The 24,127-nt window shown below is 41.5% G+C and overlaps 1 protein-coding gene across 3 annotated transcripts in view; it reads right to left on the minus strand.

Moving 5' to 3' along the window:
• col22a1 (collagen, type XXII, alpha 1) overlaps nt 1-24,127 on the minus strand; it is an 89,592-nt gene that overhangs the window by 15,843 nt on the left and 49,622 nt on the right. For all 3 annotated transcript variants that reach the window (XM_080441557.1, XM_080441556.1, XM_080441555.1), the window contains 25 exons: nt 22,904-22,957; nt 22,761-22,814; nt 22,586-22,639; nt 20,263-20,316; nt 18,932-18,976; nt 18,771-18,833; nt 17,740-17,793; nt 17,422-17,463; nt 16,295-16,327; nt 15,544-15,597; nt 14,358-14,411; nt 14,136-14,189; nt 13,996-14,049; nt 12,532-12,585; nt 10,363-10,467; nt 6,682-6,726; nt 4,756-4,833; nt 3,811-3,846; nt 3,647-3,700; nt 3,337-3,381; nt 2,879-2,908; nt 2,452-2,565; nt 1,586-1,639; nt 1,034-1,087; nt 880-933 (listed from right to left, as the gene is read on the minus strand). In XM_080441557.1, coding sequence (XP_080297683.1) covers nt 880-933; nt 1,034-1,087; nt 1,586-1,639; nt 2,452-2,565; nt 2,879-2,908; nt 3,337-3,381; nt 3,647-3,700; nt 3,811-3,846; nt 4,756-4,833; nt 6,682-6,726; nt 10,363-10,467; nt 12,532-12,585; nt 13,996-14,049; nt 14,136-14,189; nt 14,358-14,411; nt 15,544-15,597; nt 16,295-16,327; nt 17,422-17,463; nt 17,740-17,793; nt 18,771-18,833; nt 18,932-18,976; nt 20,263-20,316; nt 22,586-22,639; nt 22,761-22,814; nt 22,904-22,957 — 1,392 coding nt within the window. The remainder of the gene's footprint in view (nt 1-879; nt 934-1,033; nt 1,088-1,585; nt 1,640-2,451; nt 2,566-2,878; nt 2,909-3,336; nt 3,382-3,646; nt 3,701-3,810; nt 3,847-4,755; nt 4,834-6,681; nt 6,727-10,362; nt 10,468-12,531; nt 12,586-13,995; nt 14,050-14,135; nt 14,190-14,357; nt 14,412-15,543; nt 15,598-16,294; nt 16,328-17,421; nt 17,464-17,739; nt 17,794-18,770; nt 18,834-18,931; nt 18,977-20,262; nt 20,317-22,585; nt 22,640-22,760; nt 22,815-22,903; nt 22,958-24,127) is intronic.

Below are 24,127 nucleotides of genomic sequence, written 5' to 3' on the forward strand. Positions count from 1 at the left end.
CGGTCTGATGACAAAAACGTGGATGGAATGATCGTTTTGTTTTTCCGTTTGTTTACTTGTGACTTCTCAATCAGTGATACAAACAGGCCTGGAATTTCATAATTTTAGGGGCAAGGCCACTTGGCCTTTGGTGTTGTCCATTTTTTGAGGGCACAAAGGCCAAATGCCAGGGCAGGAAGGCCATCAAATAAAACAATATTTTACTCCATTGAAAGAATTAATTGAATTTAAGGGTTACATTTAATATGTAGACTATCTGCAGTGAAATAAATACAATATGGTATTTACAATCTGAACCATGCTCAGCCCTGCACCAATCAAAGTCACTGGATTGGTTTAAAGATGGGGACTCAGGGGAGTTAAGAATTCAGAATCTCAACAAAAAAACACTGGCGTCTACATGACAAGAAAGAGACAGAGACAGTGGTGTCTACATATTGACAAGAAAGAGACAGAGGATAAAGTGGTACAGTCAGCTGGGGCATTAAGGCCCTGGATACAAACACAAACAAAATGGATAACCGCATCACCGAAAACAACACAAAACTAATAGCAGTGGAGACAGTTTTTATTCTCTAGGGATTGACTCTTGTTCTTGACAGAAGACTAGAAAAGAGATCAATTATTTGTCCAACAGTATTTGCTGTATTTTGGGGCTGTAATAGGTTTGTTTACGTTGGGAATGTCTTTAAACATTGGAGTAAAAAAAGACCTTTCATTTATAATGGGGTGAGAAAGTTCCAAATAGCAAAGCCATCCACAAATCAAACTATACTTGATATGTTCAAAACAATGGGCCTTTAAGTGCTCATTCATAGCAGACAACGGTGTCTTTTTTGCACAGTTCTACACAAAATAGGCCAGGAAAATGTCACTTACAGGTTGTCCCATCAGGCCAGCAGCTCCTGGGTGGCCGGGTGGCCCTGGGTGTCCCTGTCAACACACAAGAAGTTACAACACTTTCGAATTCCATTATCATGAATTTAATCGGTATATTGAGATTTTCTACACAAAGTAAGATCAATGTTCAGACCTTGTCTCCTTTGTCTCCAGGTCCGCCAGAAGGACCTCGGTCACCTTTGATACCCTGCGGTGAGAAATACAGCACATGTAATGAGTTTTATCCCCAGAAACAGACCCCCCAACCGTTTCAAATCAACACAGTTACTGCTAGACTGAACAGAAAATATCCTTTTATTGTTTTCAAGAAAATGGCCTTTTATTGTTTTCAAGAAAAATATCCTTTTATTATTTTCAAGAAAAGATCCTTTTATTGTTTTCAAGAAAAGATCCTTTTATTGTTTTCAAGAAAATAACCTTTTATTGTTTTCAAGAAAATATCCTTTTATTGTTTTCAAGACAATATCCTTTTATTGTTTTCAATGATGAGACTAAAAAGAAAAAAAAACTGCAAAATTCTAATAAAATTGAAATCATAAGAACATTGATTACATACTATTTCCTACGATACCCTGTGTTTACCTGTCTACACACACATATATACAAAGATTTAAACATACAGCCCCTAATTGGCTTCTTTTTTTGTTGGTCATTATTTGAGATAATTGCGTGGTTTGGGACTCACCTTGGCTCCTTCGACTCCGGGAAGCCCCGGGGGTCCGACCGGACCTGCCGGGCCCTGTAAAAATGACACAGCAAGGCCATCAGTCTCTGCCACGGAACACGGTACAATCAACAACACTGTCACCGGGTCACTAATCGTTCACTGCTGCCCCCGGAGGACACCTGCCTAATGACGCTGAGAGAGCCTCTCCGATCCGTCAAGCACACAAGGGTGACAGATGACGACGGCGCCGCAGCGAACGGCTCTTACCTCACATATACTACTGTACGCCTTGCCTTGATTTATGCTGTGCGTCGGTGTCGCGTGATTTTTTTTTGCTGATCTTCAAGCTCGGCAAATTTTTGCGCGCAACACTGCCACGCAAATACGTCTAAATTAGGCTATACTGTTATTACAACATTACAAAGATGAGTTAATACCATGGGTTCCCAAACTTTTCAGCTCAAGACCCAAAAGATTAATTTGGTGTCTGCCCTGGACCCAAACTTACAAAAAACACATTATGAATTTACCACTTAAGCTCTATTTCTAACATAGGGAAAATAGGCGATCTACAAGCTCACAACGGGTCGCATCACGATACGTTGAAAGCTTGTAGATTTAGTCTATTTTTGCAATGTCTTACATTTTCTTTTTTGTAATCATTTTGTAAAATGACTGTTTTTTATTACAGAAAGAAATCACATTTTTTTAAATGTTTTGAAATATATATGTTTTAAATGACAAAGAAGCGAATATATACTTGCAACCCATAAAAACCATGTCGCCCAAAAATGGGTCCTGACCCATTGTTTGGGATCCATTGGTTTACGCTATATGAAACAGGCAGAGTACACGTTAACGTCATTAACAGCCTTTGTCTTTACTTGGTAGCCGTCTTGGCCGCCTTTCCCTGCTGGTCCGGTCAGTCCTTTGTCCCCCGGTACGCCAGGGAGACCGGGGGTCCCAGGTGGTCCAGCGGGACAGTCATTACACACATCCTAGAACACAGCAGCAGAAGCACATGGTTTACGTGCAGAATGGAGATGTGTGTTAAAAAGTGCTACTGTATACTATACATACAAAATGATCTCTGTGCCCATGTGTGTAACATATCGTATACCGTCGTCCTGATGGCATATGGTATTGGTTGTGTTGTATAGCGAGTGTGTTGAGTCACTAGTAATAATAACCTTCCTCTTTTTTAAGGTACCCGGGTCATTGACGTCATACTGTCAAACTTTGATGATTGTAATTGAATGATTGACTAATATCATCAGCATGTGAGAGGAACGGGGTGGAAGAGCTCCTTACCTTGAGGTCAGGCAGGTCTGCTCCTTTTCCCTGAGAAATATGGATGAACAAATGCATGGATTAATGAATAAATGAACGAATGAATGCATGCATGCATGAATGAATGAATGAATGAATGAATGAATGAATGACTATGAAGATATTGTAAGTATAGTCTACTATATAATTATAATCTTGCACTAGTTGTGTCTGTTCAGTGCCATTATCAATCAATGTGCGATGATCATAGTGGTACTTAAAATTCTCTAAATATTTTGTTCCAGTGACAAGCAAAGATTTGAGTTACAGATGTTCGCTTTAAAAATATATGTATTCAAAGATTTGCTGAAATTGTCACTATTTTTCAAAAGCAGATCTACAAGCTCTTTACTGTTCCACGGGCTGTTTGCATTTCTGACTAATTAAGTATTCAATCAATCAATCAATCAATCAATCAAAAAGAACATGCCATTACTTACAGGCTCTCCTTGTGATCCCTTCTCTCCTGGTCTACCCGGCAACCCCTTCATTGAGAACAAAGGCAAACGAGTCAGATGGTGGTGTTTTCATAAATCCATATTGATGATGTGATATGCAACAGATTAAGGCTATACTGCTAATGATTCTTTTCAGACTCCATTCATCTGTCAGTTTAATACATCCATAAAAACTGAACATAAAATGAAGGTAAAATAATAAGACAATGAAGTACAAAATGATGGTAAATCATCATATATGTTATCTGATGAACTCAAACAGACATCAATATTCTTTTGTCTGTATACTCACATTGTGTCCAGCAGGACCCTGAGGTCCAGTGATACCTGCCGGACCCCTTTGGCCCTAAAGCGGAAAATGACAGAAACAGAAGGCACAGTATTAGAGTCATATCAACAGCTTAGACACACAGCAGTTTTTTTTCCCAAAATGTCCATCTAGGTAAAAGTGCTTACAGCAAGTCCAAGGTTTCCTGCAGCTCCTGGTGGGCCCTGTGTGAGAGAGAGAGATGTCATAGATTACACATAAGATGAGAAACACAGACCACGGGTAATGCTTCATTTATACTCTGTCGTATGATGGTATCGCAATTTTTTGGCACCGCTGTACGAAGAGTATAAATCAGACTTGAATCAGAGAGAATAATACCTGGGCACTTCAAGAGAGAACTACCTAAATAAAATACTGGAGTACTCGACTGGTCTGCAGATATTTATCATGTTACAGAGGGGTGACTGAGGTTTCTTCCTCAGAGTCAAAACCAAGGGGCTAGCATCCGGCTTGTAAATTGAGGCTATATAGGAGGTGACAGTTCATATGAAGGGCCTTTAGTGTCGCTGTTTCACCCCTGGTGTCAGAAGCAGTTAGGCTCTATTCAAGCGGATGGGTTTTTGCCGAACTTTACACTTGATTTTATTACCTTAATAAACATCGTCATAAATACTATATGCTTCCAGTCGCTAGTTTAAAGTCTTCTTTCAATCACCACGATATGCGTTTTGGGTAAATTATGGTCCCATTTATTTTAAAATGTATGATAAAATAGGGTATGCTGTAGGAGGGGCGTGGCTACCTTGTGATGATTTTGATTGACAAGCTACACAACCAATAGCATTAATTCCCACCCCCCGCTCTGGTCCCAACCAATAGCATTAATTTCCCGGTCCATTTTTCAGACCGGATATAGAAAGATGGCGTATTTGAAATCGCTGAAAAATAAGCTTAATTTGTCCATATTTTTTTTACAGTCTATGGTCAATACAGGGTTTGTCTGTTTCACTCTGAGGAGGACGCAAGTCTGGCTGAAGCGCGCCGCTGGACTTCTCTTAGTACCTATAAATCAGACCTATTAGGAAGGCAGTAAAACGATAATGATGTTTTTTAGCTTTGAGAGTTCTTACCGGAAGCCCCATCTTGCCTTCCCCTTGGGGGCCTCGGTCCCCTGGCAGCCCCTGTAGCCCCTGTGATCCTGGTTGACCCTGGAGAAGACAGGACAGTTAACATTAAGGGGGGGGGGGGCGTGGCTGAGTGGGTGGAGAGGTCGTCTGGCGAATGAGAATGTCACCAGGTCGACCCGCGGGTCGAACCAACCTACAGTACATGTGGGTGTCCCTGAGCAAACACACACCGAGCGCTCATCTGAGCAAGTCATTTGCTGGATGTATGTAGAAAAGTTATCCCCCCCCATAATGATACAATACTCTTTCATTACACTGGGATAGTTGATGATGTCATTTAAAAGGTGCTGTGATGTCTTAGGCTAAAACTAAAAAGATTATTGTTAATAAGTGAAAGCTCTATATTCTGATGGTAATCATCGCTATAGATAGTGATTGTTCAGTAACAGGGGTCTCCCCGTCACTCTGGCTCATTCATAAACAGAAAATACATGTTCATTACACATTTTGTGGCGAGAACGCCCACAAAGATCATTTTTCAGGTTGTGTTCCAGTTCCAATTTTTGTCTGCTCATTTATTTGTTTCATCACTTATTTGTTTTTCACTTGCTTATCCTGTGTCCTGTATGAGTTGTCTCTCCTGATTGGATGAAATTGGCATCCCAGTTACCTGGCGCTTGTTGGAAAACGGCTACGCAGTCTCAGAGCCACTGGCAACAGACTGCTAAAACGCACCTTTACCCGTACAATCAGGCACATGAACGAACTGACAAGAATTAGAATGAACCAGGACAAAGGGAAACGCTATTTATTTATGAAAACTGAAAAGAGTCCCAATCCAATCTGCAGTTGACATTTGGGGACTGAAACTGAGAATAAATCTAAATGGTCCCCTACAGGTATGTAACTCTGAGAGTGTACGGATGGAACCAAATTATGTATTATTATTATTATTATTATTATTATTATTATTATTATTATTAAATGAACCTTACAGGTCCATTTGGTTCCATTTGTACACTCTCAGAGTTATGGCGGTGCTTGAAATTAAGTCCAGGGTCGACTGTTGCGCCTTTCTTTGTCCTTAGTAAAAAACTAAGAAGAAATGACGAGGTGGAGGTCTCGCACACCACAAAAAAGACAGAGACTTACAAAAAATATTTTTGTAGGTGCTTAACCCTAAAGTACTCAAATATGGTACTGTCGATGGTCTCGTGACCGAAATGTTTGTCATCCTTAAATGTGTTGTGGTGTGCGAGTGTTTCACCCCTTCGGTGCTTGAATTTAAAGAGTTTGAGAAGCACTGGTTAGAGAAACGGAGAACAATAAAGGTGATCAGGGTGAACAATTTAAAACCATAAATACAGAAAGTAATCTTTGTCTAGACTTTCCTATCCCATGACCCCAAGATCAAGCTCTTCACAACAAAGCCTTGGCTATAATCAATGCAGTGGTCACAGCATGTTGCTCATAGAAATTGCTTTTGGTGCCTTCAACGGGGGGGAAAAAACGGAATTGTTTTCTTCATCCCATGTGGGGAAAAAAGTGCCTACTGATAAAAAAGCACCTGTGCATGATAAAAGAAAAGACAAACACCTTAGGCAACCTACAAAAAAATCACACACACAAGCACGCACACACGAACACACACATATACCTGAACAAACCTTCAAACATGCCTGCCCGCATGCAGAGTGCAAACACACACACACACACAAACATCCACAGAAACACACATCCCCCATTGAACAAACCATCACACACACACACACACACACACACACACACACACACACACACACACACACACACACACACACACACACACACACACACACACACACACACACACACACACACACACACACACACACACACACACACACACACACACACACATTCTCCCAAACTTAAAAAACATCCCATTACCTTTAGCCCTGGAGGACCCTGAATTCCTGGAGGTCCTGGTTCTCCCTGTAAGCATCACACATGACATCCATCAGTTCCCAACAGCATCAAACAACTGGAATTATAAGCTCCTCTGAGGATATATCAATTACATTTGAACCTCCATATGGGTTTAACTGTATCATTCTTTACTGTTAATGCACATAATTACATGTCTGGGGGACCCCCAGGGGTTCCATGGGGGGTCCCCAGCTAAATGATTGATTACTTAGGAATTAGTGTCATCACAAGACTACTATTCCACAATCTCCTAATGCTACAGTATATAGAGTCTGGAACTACACCCCCTGAAAAGCCCAATCCGGAAGCTGTCATCTGTTCGTCATTTCCGTTCACGAAAATATATTTTTAAAACATCTTTCACATTTTTGAATTTCCATTTCTGATAAGCAGCGAGATATGCTTGGACTAATTTGCTTTACATTAGGGCAAAGTTACGCGACTGTTAAGACGTAACGGAAGCGGGGAGGAGGGGGGACATCCGCTTTACTCCTAGATCGTTTTCAGCGCTTCCGAAATACATACTGTATGACGTACATACTGTATGACGTACATACTGTATGAAGTACATACTGTATGCAGTACAGACTGTATGAAGTACATATAATGTATGATGGAAGCATTTGGAAATTGTGGGAGGCAACAGTCTGGCTCGAGATACTACATAGCATAGGAACCAAATGGACCCTTACAGGTCTGTAACTCTGAGAGTGTGCAAATAAAACCAAATGGGTTACGGGTCCATTTGGTTCCATTTGCACACTCTCAAGGTTATGGGGGTCTGTGGCCTATAATGCAGTGGTTCTCAAACTGTTTTGGCTCCAGTACCCCCCCCCCCCTTTCTCAATCCTAGCACGCCCTTTACTAAATACATTTTCCTAGGAAATCTGTAAGAGTAAACCATAGCTGGTATGATGCTATACATGAAATATTAGCTAACCTTTTGAAGAACATAATATAAACTAGAAAAAGTGCTCCTCGGAGCACAGGTCTCCGCCAGGTCAGGTAAGTTATTGTGGCCTCCTGGTGGCGCTATAATAGGCCAATGTGAAAAGGGTGGCATTTCTTCCTCGGCCTAGTGGGAATGTGCGTGCAAATTTTCACGGAAATCGCACGGCACGTTCATGATTTCGGACATTTTGTTCAAAACGGACCAATCCTGCAAACTTTGGAAGTCAACCTTAGCCAATCAGGATGGAATATGAAATATCGGACAGATGCGTCTTGATCACATGACTATAGAGATACTGTGTACCGATGTGCGTGATGTTTGGATAAAATCTGAAGGATTAATATCCAAAAATGTATTTGACATAAGTCGGCCTCCTGGTGGCGCTGTAAAAAGCACATGTGAAAAATGCAGTGCAGATGTTTTTCCTTGGCCTCTAGGGAGTAGGCGTGCAAAGTTTCACGCAGATCGGTGCAGTTATAGTTAAAAATGCAAATCGGCCTGTTATAGCGCCACCTTGAGGCTGATGTGAAAAGTTTTAAGTGCCATTTCTTCCTCGGCCTAGTGGGAATGTGCGTGTGCAATTTTATGGAAATGGCAAGCTGCGTTCATGATTTGAGGCAGTTTGTTCAAAACGGACCAATCCTGCAAACTTTGGATGGTAACCTTAGCCAATGAGGATGGAATATGGGAAATCGGACAGATCAGGGTTGATCACATGACTATAGAGATACTGTGTACCGATTTGCATGAGGTTTGGTTAAAAACTGTAGGAGTAATGGGGAAAAATGGGTTTTGCACAAATCGGCCTCCTGGTGGCGCTATGACAGGCCTATGTGAAAATTTTGAGGCAGAGGTTCTGAATTGGCATCCAGGGAGTGTGTGTGCACAGTTTCGCAGCGACCGGGCCAACGGTGCCTGAGATTTGGTGGTAACACACAGACAGGACGGACGGACGGACACACGGACGGACACACGGACGGACGGACGGACAGGGGCGAAAACATACTCTCTCGCCATGCCTTTCGGCCTGGCGGAGACAATTATATTATAATATTACAAATAAAGGAAATGGAGTGGAAGAGTTGCAATTAGTGCCCCCTGGGCAGATTTATTTTAAACGGTGGCCATAAAAAAAGTAAGTAAGTACAGTTTTGATGATTGATTGTTTTATCATTAAACATAATGGTAAAATACATTTTTACATTTTACACTTTTTCCTCACGTGCCCCATGTAGCATCACCACGTGCCCCAGTTTGAGAAACACTGGCCTAATGCATAGCAAACCTGGGGTCCTTGAAATTAAAAAAAGTTTGAGAGACCACTATTTTACAGTAGTCAGATAATTGCATGGTGCAGCCTGAGGGCTAGCACCTGGCAACAGTAAAGCACACAGAGAGCTAGCTCTGCGGTGTAGCTGATATGTCTTAACAATGTTCTTCCTGTTTGCTCCGTCAGCACAATTGACCACATGTCTGAGCTGCTGAATGATCAGCAAACATGTTGAGCTGCACTGCAGTGCTGCAGCTATACAGTAAATGTGCCCATTCAGGTGAAAGTGTTGGCACGGCCCCGGCTGTGCTCACTCAGGCCTCCATTGTGGTCACAGAGCTGGTCTAGTCTTCTATTAAAAAAATATCTGATATCAGCTATTTGTGCTATTTTTGATTTTTGTTTTCTTTTTCTACATTTGTAGACATTTTTGGAAACGTTTGCTTATAATGCCCAAAATATAGGGACGCCCGGTTCAAAGTGGACAATGCTAAAGTGTCGTGCGTCATGTTGCTTGGAAGATTTTGGTATTTTCAAGATAAAAATGAATTTGAAGGCCCGGACGTCTGGCATAGCGGTCCGGGCATCTAGGCTGCTAATGTTCCCGACGACCTTTTCTGCGTGTCACTCCACATCTCTCGCTGGGCTCATTTAAAAGAGCCTTAAAAAATCACCTTTCAGGAGGCCAAAGGAGGAGGTAGTACCATTTTCCCGTTAGACAGCAGACCCCCCCCCCCTGTTCTTGTACATATTTTTTTTCCCCCTCTTTTTTATTTTTGTTGTTGTACATAGTGTTATTTTTTTTTGCTGTTTATTTTGTAATGATATTTGAACTGTGGTGCCACTATATATGCCTATGAATACCAAGGCCCTCATTGGAAACAAGTCCGCAAGGACTTTTATGAACGGACCTGTTAGACAAAGTATTTTAAATGTAACTGTGCTGTTTTACATTTTTTGCCTAATAAAATATTCAATCAATCAATCAATCAATCTCTCCCCATTTCCTGTCAGTCTACTGTATTCTATCAAATAAAGGCAGAAAAAGCCACAAAAAAAAAAGGTCTTGAAAAAAAAATCTTATTTTTGATGATACATCACATGACACTTCATCGCCGAAGCATAAATCAGGCATTAATGTGACATGTTTCCACGTGAATTACATGGGGATGGTGTAGACTTGAGCAATACAAAATGCTAAATGGTAGGGAGAGCTAATTGACGGACGCACTTAACACTACGGTCTATTGCTTATTTGACTAATTGGAAGTGAGCCAAGCGAACACGTTCATATTTCTTCAGTCTAGGTGACACAAAGTCACACTTCACACGCTGCAGTGCATACAAAACACATGAAGGACGATCAGAGTATATTGACGTTTTCAATCGACTGCGATAGAAATAAAGTATCTGTACTTACATGTTCTCCATCTTTGCCCTTTCCTGTTGGTCCGGGAGGTCCGGTCACACCTGGGTCTCCGGGTGGTCCCGAGGGACCCGCTTTCCCTTCTTTACCTCCTTCACCCTAGATCCAATCACACAGTCAAATAATAACATTAACCACTTAAGCTCTGTATCAGTGGTTCCCAAACTTTTTTGCTCGAGACCCAAAAGAGAAATTTGACGTTTGCCCGGGAACTAGTGAAAAAAATAGCAGATCTACAAGCTTGCAACGTGTTGCTTCGCGCCGTGTTGCGAGCTTGTGGATCTGCTAGTTTCACTACTTCTTAAACGTTTTTTTCTATTTATGGAAATGATTTGATTTTATTTATGAAATACTTGTACAATTTTTTGGAATTGTTATAACTGATGAGAAGTTGTGACTTTTTTGTTAAAACATTTTTTTTTAAATATTTTGAAATAATGGATTTTTTTAGGAAACAAGAAGAAAGGGGATATTTACTTGCGACCCATACAAATTGGTCTGGGACACAGTGCTGGGTGCTGGGTTTTCTCTTCAACAGGGTTACTACACAGGGGCCACCTAAATGTTTTGCCCAATTTAAACAAGAGCCCATCCTGTTTATTTATGTGTGGTGTACAACGCGCGACAGGGTGTGTTGATTTGTGAAGATTATCTTGTTGAACAAAACGTGTGAATATGATAAGCTTTTGTTTGCTACGGGGCTTATCTATTAATTCACGGAACCGGGTATCCGTCTGTCTGTCTGTCTGTCTGTCTGTCTGTCTGTCTGTCTGTCTGTCTGTCTGCCTGTCTGTTTAAAATTGTATAATTGTATTGCTTTGATACGTGACCTCTAACTATTTTGATTTATGTTATAAATTAAACATGAATGCATCAATGCAGGCACAATGGATGTATAGCATTGTCATCTATACAAGCTATCTATATCGTCTCTTGTCGGGTGGTAACCTCATACGTCCAAAACTGTTCATTTTCAGGATTCAAATTCAAAAGTAGCAAAAGTAGCAGATCTACAAGCTCAAGTTTTGAGCTTGTGGATCTGCTACTTTTGCTGCTTTTGACGTGATGCTGTAGCGTGATCAAGTAGGGCGTTAATTTACGAAAAAACACAAAAAGTGAGAATATGGAGTTTCCGCTCGACAGCAACGATATGTTTGTCTAGGAAAAGGTCACTCTATTAACCCATTCAATCTATGAGCTTGTAGATCAGCTATTTTTTGAAAAATTGTGGAAAATCTTAAAATGACACAGATGCGTTCCCGGTCTTAATGGATTAAGGGAAAGCAATAGATTATTAGCTGTTTGGAAAGCAGTGACTGGGTCTGTGGGAATCTGTCTGCTTTGTACAGGATGGACTGACATGCCTTAGTTGAGATATGCTGACTGATTGGTGGGGAAACACTGGGATGAAGAAGAAAATGTTTTGTTTTTATTTTCGATTTTTCTCCTCTGTTCTGCATGTATTTGTGATTGTCTTTGTGTGTGTGGGGGGGAAAAGCATCAGTACAAAAACAAAGCATCTGTTCACTGAGTCAGCCTTTAAGAACGGCATCTGCTAAATAGATCAAAACAACAATATTATATTGTGTATAAGTAAAACATTCATAAATTGTAGCGCCTTGTGAAAAGAGCAAAAGCATGAGATTGAATATCACTTGCATTTAGATCTTATTCTGAAGGCCACGTCCATTGATCAAAAATAATGGCTTGAAAGAGTAACACCGAAGTCTCCATGTCTCAGTGCTTAAAGCTTTGAGAAAAGCACTTTGAATTGCCTTGTCCTAAACAAATAAAGGATGAAGGATGTACAAAGTCAAACACTTGTTTTCATTTAAGTTGGCCTCTCTCCCTATTTTAATTGCCTTGTGCTGTAGAAATAAGCATGCATTGCCTTGAAGGACACATGAGATCAAAGACTCTGTTTCATTTAAGTCTCTCTCTCTCTCTCTCTCTCTCACACCCTCCCTCTCCCCCCCTCTCTCTCTCTCTCTCTCTCTCTCTCTCTCTCACTCCCTCCCTCCCTCTCCCCCCTCTCTCTCTCCCTCTCCCTTCCTCCCTCCCTCCCTCGCTCTCTGCAGTGATGAAACCAAATTGAAAACCCTCTCAGATGTGTTCAATACCAAAACATGGCCTCAGCCTTGATGAAAGTGATGGATAACTGACCTTGTCTCCTCTCTGGCCAGCTGGACCGGGAGGCCCCATGATTCCAGGGATGCCCTACGTATAAGGAGACAGAACAGTGTTATGGTCGTCATGGTCAGACTGCATCATTCACTGTCATGTCACGCATGCAATAGATGATCATGGTTCATGCATGCAGTTATCCATCTATCAATACGACCAATTTGAGAAGTACTCAAATTTTTTACTCAAGTAAAAGTATCAATACCACAATAAATAGTCTGTTACAAGTAAAAGTTTGGTATTAAAAATTTACTTGAGTAAAAGTACAAAACTATTGGCATCAAAATGTACTTAAAGTACCAAAAGTAAGAGTACTCATTGTGCAGAATGTCCCATTTCTTTCAAATGCATAAAATGTATTACAAATCTTTAGAAAATAGCCGATATACAAGCTCACAACACGTAGCATCGCGAAGCGTTGTGAGCTTGTAGATCGGCTATTTTCAAATAGCCAAAGTTTAAATACGGCTGAAGTGGTTAATGTTTTGTAATAATAATCAAAAAGTAGGCTAACTAGTAACTAAAGTTTTCAAATAATTAGTAAAAGTACAATATTTGCTTCTGAGATGTAGTAAAGTAGGAGTAACAGTATTGAAAATACCTCAAATGTGTACTTAAGTACAGTACTTGAGTAAATGCACTTAGTTACTTTCCACCATTGAATACGACCCAGGGCTGATTTTGAAGGTAAAAGGCATAAAGCTTTACTAAAAATAGCAACAATGCAGGGGGTGCAACTCGGAGAAGATGATGCTGGATGACGTTGTGACTGACATTATGGTTTCCCCCCCCCCCGTTTTTGTTGTATTTGTTGTCAATCCCCCTTGGTACTGCAGTCTCTGTCACTGCCAACCTCTGTAGATGACCACATGCCTACACATGGAGTCTTCAGACGCAATCCCCTCGCTGGCTTCCCACCTGATCCCACCTGAATCGAACACTGCATGGCCTCTGTAGTGGTTAAAGCAGCACTATGTAGTTTGGGGCATCAGTGGCCACTTTGGACACAAATAACATGGCAGCCGACGTCTTTGACTTCATTACCCAAGAGTCTCTGCAAGCATGTCCGGCGAGGACGCGCTGTGATTGGCCAGTCTTCGCTTTGACTGGCAGTTCTGCCTTGGTGCCTTGGCAAATGCCAGGATGAAACTCATTGTCTCCCCTATACATAGTAATACAGTCATGCCCCTAGCAGAGTCTATTTTATGGAAGGATGATTGTTATTGCTTAAACATGTACGGTAACTTTATAATTTTGTGGGACATAATATGCTATATAGTTGTTAAAAAAGTTGCGTAGTGCTGCTTTAAGTGCTTTACATCTACGCAGCTACTTATGCCAACCAGACACACCGACAGAAGATAAAATTATTTTCAGGTCATTATAAACCCCCCCCCCCCCCCGCCACACACTGTGATTAATCCCTCAGCACAAATGACTTACCACGTTGCCTGGCAATCCACGGCCACCTTGGGTGCCGGTCACTCCAGGGGGGCCCTAGAAGGAACACATGACTCATTGAAGTGACATCGGTACATCGGAACATGCAGTGTTCCATTTTTAAACCAGATCTGATAACTCACAGGGTCGCCGACGCGTCCAGTCTCTCCTTGGGGTCCAGAGTCACCTTTTGGCCCCTGGTTTTAATGAGAGAAATTGTGATATATATATATACATGTAATTAGCATAGATAAATGTATTCTGTAAAAGCTCAGGGAATGTATCATTACAGTTTACAAATTGAACATATGTATTCCAAAACGCTGAGGGCAGAGCAGAAGGGGTCAAGGTCAAGCGCTCCTTACCTGTGGTCCAGGAAGTCCCTTGAACCCTTGTTCACCAGGTAACCCTCTTTGACCCTATCAAAGACACACCACAAAACAGTTAATTACAGTAGAAGTGTAGCAACCCCACTTCATAGTCTATTCTCCATAACTCTGAGAGGGTACAAATGGAACCAAATGGACCCGTAAGGGTCCATTTGGTTCCATTTGTACGCTCTCAGAGTTACAGACCTGTAAAGGGTTCATTTGGAACCCCCTCAAAGAATACTTCGAGAACCACTTCTCTTACATGCGCGTGTAACAACCGAGATTCGAACCCGGCGGTGGGAAACCAAACACAATAGGGCTCAACCAAAGAGGAACTCCACCTTGGGGAAATATTAGGCCTAGGAGCTTCAGGCAGGGCTACTCTGTTACACCTCCTCCCCACCCTGGTCCGGGGTATGGCACCAAAGTAACACCCAGGTCACTCATCCAGTTCCACCATGGACAACAGGGGAGATATTGGGATTATGAGGTTCAGGCGGCGCTGCTCCGTTAGGACGTGCACAGCACACACCATAGCCAGTAAACCAAAGAGGAACTTTGGTGAGTGGTACTGTGAGTGTGGTGAGTGGTACTGTGGAAAGGGATTTCTTTTCTCTCCTCCTATAATGGCAGTCATTTGGTGGTATGATCATTGCAAAATGGTAATGGAAAAATGAATGGATGGCTGTCATACATAATAGTAACACATAATAATATCCACATAATGTGAAAGGCCTGTATGAGATGGTGTGTGACAGGAATAATGGAACAGGGATTTCATTACCTCCACAGGGTGCCTTTCACACAACCAGAGGCGGTTTGGGGTGAAATTAAAGGAGGTGACAAGTCCTGTTTTGAGCTTTGTGCGCGTACAGTTGGCCTATATGATAATTATAACAGTGTGAGTGTGTGTGTGTGTGTGTGTGTGTGTGTGTGTGTGTGTGTGTGTGTGTGTGTGTGTGTGTAAGAGAGAGAGTAACGTGTGTGCGTGTGACTATCCTACTAGCAGCCATGTTGAAGCAGTTAGTGTGTTTATTTGGCCGAGAACAAATTGGATCTCTACTGACATCTGGTGGACTTTTCAGCACATTGCAACTTCTTTGCCTATAAGTCTAAATTAAAGAAAGTAAGACATACTGTACAAGCAAGAACCAGATGATGACACCAAGCCCAAACTCACCGCTTCCCCTGGTCTTCCTGCTTCTCCCTTCTCTCCCTTTTCTCCAGCTATTCCCTGAAGGTGAAGACAAACATTCACTGAGTCGAGGTGTCAAACACAATCTGTTTCAACCATCAAATTATATCAGAAATAACCTGCACAGCAAAATCACAGAGCACCCTGCTAAATTAACTGTGACAGTGTACCTACAGTATAAGCATCCATTCGTTACACGTATTTAAACTTTTATTTTGTGCTAGCACTCAATTACGGTTAAGGCATTTAGCAGACACTCTTAATCCAGAGCGATTTACAGTAAGCAAGGAAAACACAATACATCAAATGCATAGAAATAGTCATCTAGGATCATAGGTAAACCAAGAACCTATCATCAGTCTAAACAGTATAAAATCAAAAAAAAATCTGTACATTGAAACTATACACACAATCTGGCATCTGTCTACATAACATGCTATCAAAATGACATTTTAGCCTTTGCATAAGTCTGCAAGGTTGTCAAGGCTAGGGCAAGTGCTATGGGCTAAAGAGAGTCTTCAGATTACGGCGGAAGGTTTGGGAGTGAGTCTGCAGTTCTAACTGCAATGGGGAGTTCGTTCCACTCAAGATTGTTATGCTGTGTCTACATTTCAAGGACAATCTATCTACTGCCTTAGACAAAAAAAAAGGAAGAAAAGGTCTTTGGTATTGTGTGGTATTGTTGTTATTACTGAACACGTTTGGCCAAGGGACTAAAAATAAGTTGAACACTTACTGGCTCACCAGGCTCTGGGATAACATTGGCCACCTATAGGAGGGCGAGAAAAATACAAACAAAAACAATGCATATTCACATGTCATAGGTGGCACAGTTGATCTGAGAACGTTTTCATCATACAGTTGCAAACTTGAACCCCTTGAATGCCAGAGTTATTTCAGATTTTTTAGCTGTTTTATGCCAGAGATTTTTCATTGAGAAAAAAAAAGTACTCAGGAGCCGAGATACAGAATTCTTAAGTTTTAAGTTAACAAGGAAGTGGATGGGAGTCTAAATCTTCAAAAAATCATATCTCCTTGGTCTTTGGGTCAAATTAAAAAAAAAGAATGTAAAAAAACGCATATATGCATTCTTGGCACTCAAGTGATGGATTCTAAAGAACGCAAAGAACGCATATATGCGTTCTTTGCACTCAATGTATTACATATTATTGTCATATTTATGCTGTACACAGCAGCGATTCTCAAACACTTTCGTTTCAAGGACCCCAAGTTTCATACTGTATGCATTAGGCCAATGACCCTCATTTGATATGATTCTTTTTTATACTCTAATCTACATGTAAAATCCACAGTGTTTATGTAACTCAGAGAGTGTACAAATGGAACCAAATGAACCCTTACGGGTCCATTTGGTTCCATTTGTACACTCTCAGAGTTAAGGTCAGTCCACACCAATGCAATTCCTTAACTACTTGCAACTCCTTGCAACTACTTGCAACCAAATATCCCAAATAGCACCGGTCTGCAACTGGTCAGTCCAGACCGCTGCAATGGTCTCTAAAACAGTTTTGTTGCAAGGACTTGCATTGGTGTGGACTGGCCTTTACAGACCCAAAAGGGTATATTTTTGACCCCCTGGTGGTCCCTGGACCTGATGTTGAGAAACAGTGCTATACACTATTACCACACAACAAAACACAGACAATAATAAATCAGACTTAATAGCGCTTTTCTTAGTACCCAAAGTCGCTTCACAAAACAAATCTAAATAAACAACTTTATTAGGAGCGAAAAAGTTAAAAGGCTAAAAACGTTAAGCTAAGACTAAAAAGCAGAAAGGTCAGACATGACTATTATTATTAATTTGCAACAATTACAAAAAAGACAGCAACTTTTACTCACATTTCCTGGTATGCCGGGAGCCCCCCTGCCACCGACGTCACCCTGGGGGGAGAGAAACAGCGTGTTCATTAGCTGCATGCTAATTACCTTATTACAGCCAATAACACCTCAGGGCGGCCATTACTGTGACAGAGTGATGAGCGAGGATGATGTCTCCTTAATGACCCAGCGGTACGATGCGGAACAAGGGTTCGGCCATTATCGCAGCATATGCTCCTCAAATTAATCCCACCTTAAAATGGTGTACGGGTGGTGATAGGGTTAGAGGAGAGGTTTTTGTTGATGTTTAGTTATAATTTAAAGTAATTTCTCCCTTACCTTGTCACCCTTGTCACCTTTTGGCCCGGTTCCTCCGTTGTTGCCTCTTTCTCCCTGTAATGATGCAAAATGTAAAAAGAAACTTATTTTCTGCAGTTTTCAGAACAAATTCATACTTAAGCCCTGTATAGTTCGTAGCACAATGAATAGGGAAAATAGCGCATTGCACCACTTGTAGATCTGCTATTTTCAATATTTTTTAATGTCTTATTTTTTCCTGTGTCCCACAGTTCCAAACATGTCCCAAATAGGGAAGCCAGGTTGAAATTTCAAGGACCTCTATAACTCTGAGTGCGCAAAAGTGGTTCCATTTGTACACTCTGAGTTACAGACCTGTAAGGGTCCATTTGGAACCCCCTCAAAGAACCCTGAGGGTCCCTGGACCCCACTTTGAGAACCATTGCTCTAGTAGCTGAATGCACACAACATATCTGGACATCTAATGGCTAGATTGCCGTGAAACTTGCTACACATTCATGCTCCCTGGAGGATTGAACTACTCGAGGGATCCCATCATCTAGTGCCACCCTCAGGACAAACTTTCGCACAAGACATCTCATAATCTAATAGACAGAACGCAGCATAAGCCCTACTAATTTTAGTGACTCCATCCATGGTCTTTCCTCGAATCTAGCGCCACCATTTGGCTAAAATGTCTGGTTGTGTGTAAGGAGCTGCTTTAGGGCGGCCATAGCTTAATGGGTACAGAAGCCATCTGGCAATCAGAAGGTCACCGATTCTCCTACCGGTGCTGGTCATTGTGTTGAAGACTGAGCAAGACACTTACTTTACCTCTAACTACAAATCGTATCCATCTGAGCAGCCATCAGCTGGATGAAGCTGAAACTGGTTCCCTTGCGGGACTTATACGGTAATCAAAACAATTTAATAAAATGCCTCTAGGGGCTGCTAGTGGGGCTTTTAGACCCTTTGACTTGGTTTTTATAGTTGTAACAGCGATCCTTTCCCTAAAGTGCCATAATGATAATAATGATAAAATACATATAAAAACCCAACCCAACCCAACCCACCGGCATTCCTCTGTCTCCTCTTCCCCCGACAACTCCTTGTTGTCCTGGCGCCCCAGCCATCCCCTGTAACAGATAGGTTGATATATGGATAGAATATTGCATGACATGACAAAAATATTAAATAATGCAATACACACCAAATACAATAAAAAAAAACTCACTCTCTCCCCTAGAGGTCCTCTGGGCCCAGGAGGTCCATCCTCGCCCTGGGGGACGAGACAACAGCATTCAACAAGTCAATGTCTTTCTTCCACACCCTTTTAAAAGCTCTTTGGAAGTAGGATGTCATTTTCTTTAAATGGATTCAAAAATGTTATTTTCAAAATATCAAATACACCTTTTCATAATTGCTGCTATTTTGACTGCCTCATCCCACTGCTATCTTAAGCACGCACCTCATGTATGTATTTCACCCTGCTATATCTGATGAGTTTTGTTCTGTTTCTTTCTCTTTCCACATTTCTTGAAACTCCAATGATGGATCATGTACACACAAAGAAGCTAAACATGTGATGTAATCGAGGGGCTAGCATCCGGCTTGTAAATTGAGGCTATATAGGAAGTGTGACAGTTCATATGAATGGCCTGTAGTCTCGCTGTTTCACCCCTGCTGGTTGCAGAAGCAATTAGGCTCTATTCAAGCGGATGGGTTTTTGGACGAACTTTACACTTGATTTTATTACCTTAATAAACATTGCCATAAATACTAAATGCTTCCAGTTGCTAGTTTAAAGTCTTCTTTCAATCACCATGATATGAGTTTTGGTAAATTATGGACCCATTTATTTTAATTTTAATGATAAAGTAGGGTATGTTTCTAGGGATTCTATACTGGTTCTACCGAGTGAAGACCCGCCCTCGCTGCGGTTTCAGCCAATAGCATTCATTTCCGGCCGTATTTCGGACCGGATATCAACCGGATATAGAAAGATGGCGGATTTGAAATCGCTGCAAAATAGGCTTCATTTACGGTCTGTAGAAACCAATGGCGTGACGCTGTCCATATTCTTTTACGGTCTATGGATGTGACACATGGAATAAAGCAAAATCGAATCTCATGACTGTAAATGTAATGATGATGTTTGGTATTATCAATCTAAACCTATGTTGCTGCTGTTCTACAGTTTTACGGCCGGCCATTGAAGAAATTACAGGTTGAGGCTTTGACCCTTTGCTTTTATGACATTTCTGAGACCATTCATGTTCATGGAAGATGCTTCTAAACATGTATTCCATTGCTAGTTTGAGCTTGTAGATCTGCTATTTTCGGTGCTCGACGTGCTTTTCAAAGAAGACATGCTGGCTTGTATGGATTCCAAATGATTGAAATCAGTCGTGGCGACTGAGAATTTTCATGTGTTCTCATCATAATCCATGTGTGACAACGAATTTGAGTTGAGTTGCGGTAGCTGTATACTTCTATGAGGCGTACTTGTTATGCGGTACGTGTCGTGCAAGTACAGTACTGTGGGTACTGGGTAAGTCACCATACCTTAGGGCCAGCTTTGCCAGGAAATCCATCTGTTCCACGCTGTCCTGGTGGTCCCTTTTGGAGACACAACAATTCTATCAATATCACAAGTATATATACACAGTACAGTTACTTACTGAACCCTCCAGGCGGGTGGAGGATGACACATTCTGTCACCTCAGAAAGTCGGAGAGAGAGAGGAACGGAGGGGTAAGGGAAGGATATGCAGAACCTTACTGTATACTCCGTCGTACAATGGTGTCACGTGCCAGAAATAGCCATCATACAATGGAGTATAAATCAGCCTTTAAGGGAGCGTTACTCACTCAAACTTCAACACTTTGCTGCCCACAATCCTGTGTGCCAACATATTTTTCACTGCATGTTCTGTCCACATTCCCCCATTTGAAAATATAGTGTGTTTTTCTGAAATACTGTCTTCCACGGAAAGACATTGAAGGATGACTTTGTTTGTAAGCTATTTTGCCAATGTTCAACTGAAAAGACTGCTTTCATTATCCTTCAGTGAACATCAGAGTCACTGTGATATGCACATTGTTGTTTTGTCATGCAGTGTCATTGTACAGTGTCCATTCCTGGAGACACGCACAGGGATATTTGGAGCATGGCCAAATCCAGGTATCAGCACTGTGTTTGTGAGACAGGTGTGGTATATTTTTCTGTCCTGGCAACGAAGCAAAATGGACCAAATATAGAGACCAAGGCTCAGCTAATGGAGTTCAGGCTGGCGTGAAACTAGAGACTATAGAAACTAAGATGCAAGTACTGTACACTGGAAACATAAACAAACAGAACATTGGAACATTTGACGACAAACTGACAAACACTCAAGGATATATATATATATATACGGTATACAGTATATACACAGGGAACTAATAATAGCTAGAGTGTGCAGGGACCAGAATTGGCTGTAAAACATGAGTATTGTGTAACAAGATGTGGGTGTGACAGGCAAAACACAGGACATGACTGACAAGGCAAGACAAAACGGTTGAGTATAGGGAACATGTGGCTCAGGAGGGGTACAATAACACAGGGAAAACCCAAACAAATACATCCTCCAAAAAACAAACATAAGTAAACTAATATATACAAGTAAACACAAACTTGAATGATTAAGAAACTACAATTCTTAATGTCCAGAGTCCAGGAACGTGTGCTTCTGAGATGGCAGAGGAGAGAGAGACACACAGAAACTGTCTGTCCTCACATTACATGTTGAGAGATCAGATTGGGAGAACACACTGCACAGACTACAGCTGACAATCAGCTGACGGATGCACTGCTCTGTGCCTGTGTGAGAGGAAATACATCTATCATACCGGGTACATGTATAGGATGACAAAGGATGTCATCTTATCAATTGTAACACTCACTCACTCTCTCCTCCACACTATCTTTCTCTCCTCTCTGCGTGGCGTGGGCTGTTAGTGCTGCCCTCACTAAAGGTAAATGTGAGTGAAAACTCACATTAGAGCCAGATTATAGGCTACAGTATATACTTATTCATAAATGTCAATGTCAATTTGATGGTATCCTGGGCTGCCAATTGTCAAAGAGGAGTTACTGTAGTAGCTACCAAATGAACTTCAGAGACCCGTGAACATACAAGCGATGTGCTGCATGTAAACCTGCTACGAGTGCATTTTGATGGCTGTCAGTATTTCTGTCGTTCATCAAACTTGTTCCGTAAGTGATCCCAACGATGTTGTTCAACATTGTCGTCTGCCATCCACTTGAGTTAGAACGACTTTTAAAACAATATATTTATAGTTATCATTAGTTATATACTGTAGTTCTTGATGTGGACGGCCCTTCAATCTTCAATCACTGTTACACACAGGTAACAAACAACACCCCTTGTCCATAGACCCTCAATCAGGCAAGGATAAACTCCCATTAACCAACACTAGCATCCCTACTCTGAGGCTAACATTTGGCGAAAAAAGCTGATCTACAAGCTTGTAGATTGGCTATTTTTATATTTATAAGATATTCAGTCATTTAGAGTGAAAACAGGAGAGGGCCTAGTATAGAGCCCAAGAGAATTTCGGTGAACTAAGTCTAGTGGTTTTAGGTACTGTACACAAACAGTTGAGTTCAGAATTGCATCAGTCGGCAGTGCAGTAATGTGCCATGCTGGTCAGAACACAGTAGTATTACTGACAGGCCTCCCAGCTACAGCCTAGTCCCCTGTCGCCTGTCAAGTCAAGTGTATTTATATTTATAGCACATTTCATCCGACAGGCATCAGCTCAATGTGTTGCCTGCAACACCAACGTGGGAATAGCTGCTGCAAAGGCAGTGCTACTGTGCTCACCGTAGATCCATCGTTTCCAGGAAGACCGTCCAGGCCGTCTTTACCAGGTAGACCCTTTGAAAAACACAAAGATTAAGTGTTACTACACGTGTGTGGCAGCACGATTCAGTTCTTTAAATAAACATGAATGAAAAGAATAAAGCATTTATTTGAGGAGATAAGAGGACCAACTCACAGACTTCCCCGCCTCTCCAGGTTTGCCGGAAAATCCAATCTCGCCAGGGAGACCCTTGGTAAAGAAAGAAAGTAAATAATATTGGAATGTTCCATGTATTTTGTAACATCATTTAGGTATACAGATAGTTTAGTTTGACTTACGGGAGGTCCAGTGTGTCCTTGGTTTCCTTGTGGCCCAACAGGCCCCTGGGGGCCCTAACAAATGAAGAAGAGAAAGATTAACTGAAAGACTAGTGTGAACATTTATACGTTTATAAACATATACATTGTGTGTGTGTGTGTGTGTGTGTGTGTGTGTGTGTGTGTGTGTGTGTGTGTGTGTGTGTGTGTGTGTGTGTGTGTGTGTGTGTGTGTGTGTGTGTGTGTGCGAGTGTGCGCGCGTGCGCGCGTGCGTGCGTGCGTGCGTGCGTGCGTGCGTGCGTGCGTGCGTGCGTGTACACACACACGTACATACATACATGTATGTACTGTATGTATGTATGTATGCATCTTCCATATATCTTCCATGTTGTGGGTGCAAAACATGCAATGGCACTTTTTCCTAATGTGGTAACAACCCTGGGAACTTTAAAAAGTAACAGCCTGCTGGACCGTGTTTGGTAACAAACTACAACTGCAAAGTTAAGGAGGCTGCAAAGGAAACTGGGCAGATAAATACACCCAAATGTAACTGCCTATGTATGTATGGCTAGGAAGGCCATTCCACATTCCACCATTTCATATAAGCTGGTGGTGGATGGTGTATTATTTGTGATAAATGGTAGGCAGAATATAGTTTTACTAGCAGGGGTGATGCATGTACAATAAATCCCCATCGTCAATCACATGCAAACCACATCATGTCAATGTCACAGATAAAAAGGTGGCCTGAACACGTTTCTTCCTAACTTCAGGGGGAGACAGGACATGACAAAAAAGAAAACATATTTTGGCTTAAGTTTCTTTAAAAGCTTATCAATATGTAGGCTACAATGTAAGCCAACATAATCGTTGTGCTATAATATTACAGTAGCAATCCGTTATACAGCCATAAAGCAGAATTAATACAGCAGAGTAGAATTGTAGAATAAATCAGATTAATAAAAAAAGTGCATGTCTGTACACAGTGTATACATGTTTAGACTGTTGAGAAAAAGAATAACTAAATGAGGTGAAGCCTGGACACAGCCATCTCTATGCATACATACTGATGATGCTCAGTGAAAAGTAAATGAAGCAGTACCAAGTAGTAGCCACTAGAGGGGCATATTGTCCTAATTTGAAAGTTCAGTGGGCAGCCTGATACCTTGAGGCCCAGTATTAAGATTTTGCCTTTAGGGAGCAATTAGGACATTTAACTGACATGACCTTTAAGTGCTAACCTAA

The sequence above is a fragment of the Gymnoscopelus braueri genome (assembly GCF_963280865.1).
Source record: "Gymnoscopelus braueri genome assembly, chromosome: 11".
Classification (NCBI taxonomy): Eukaryota; Metazoa; Chordata; class Actinopteri; order Myctophiformes; family Myctophidae; genus Gymnoscopelus; species Gymnoscopelus braueri.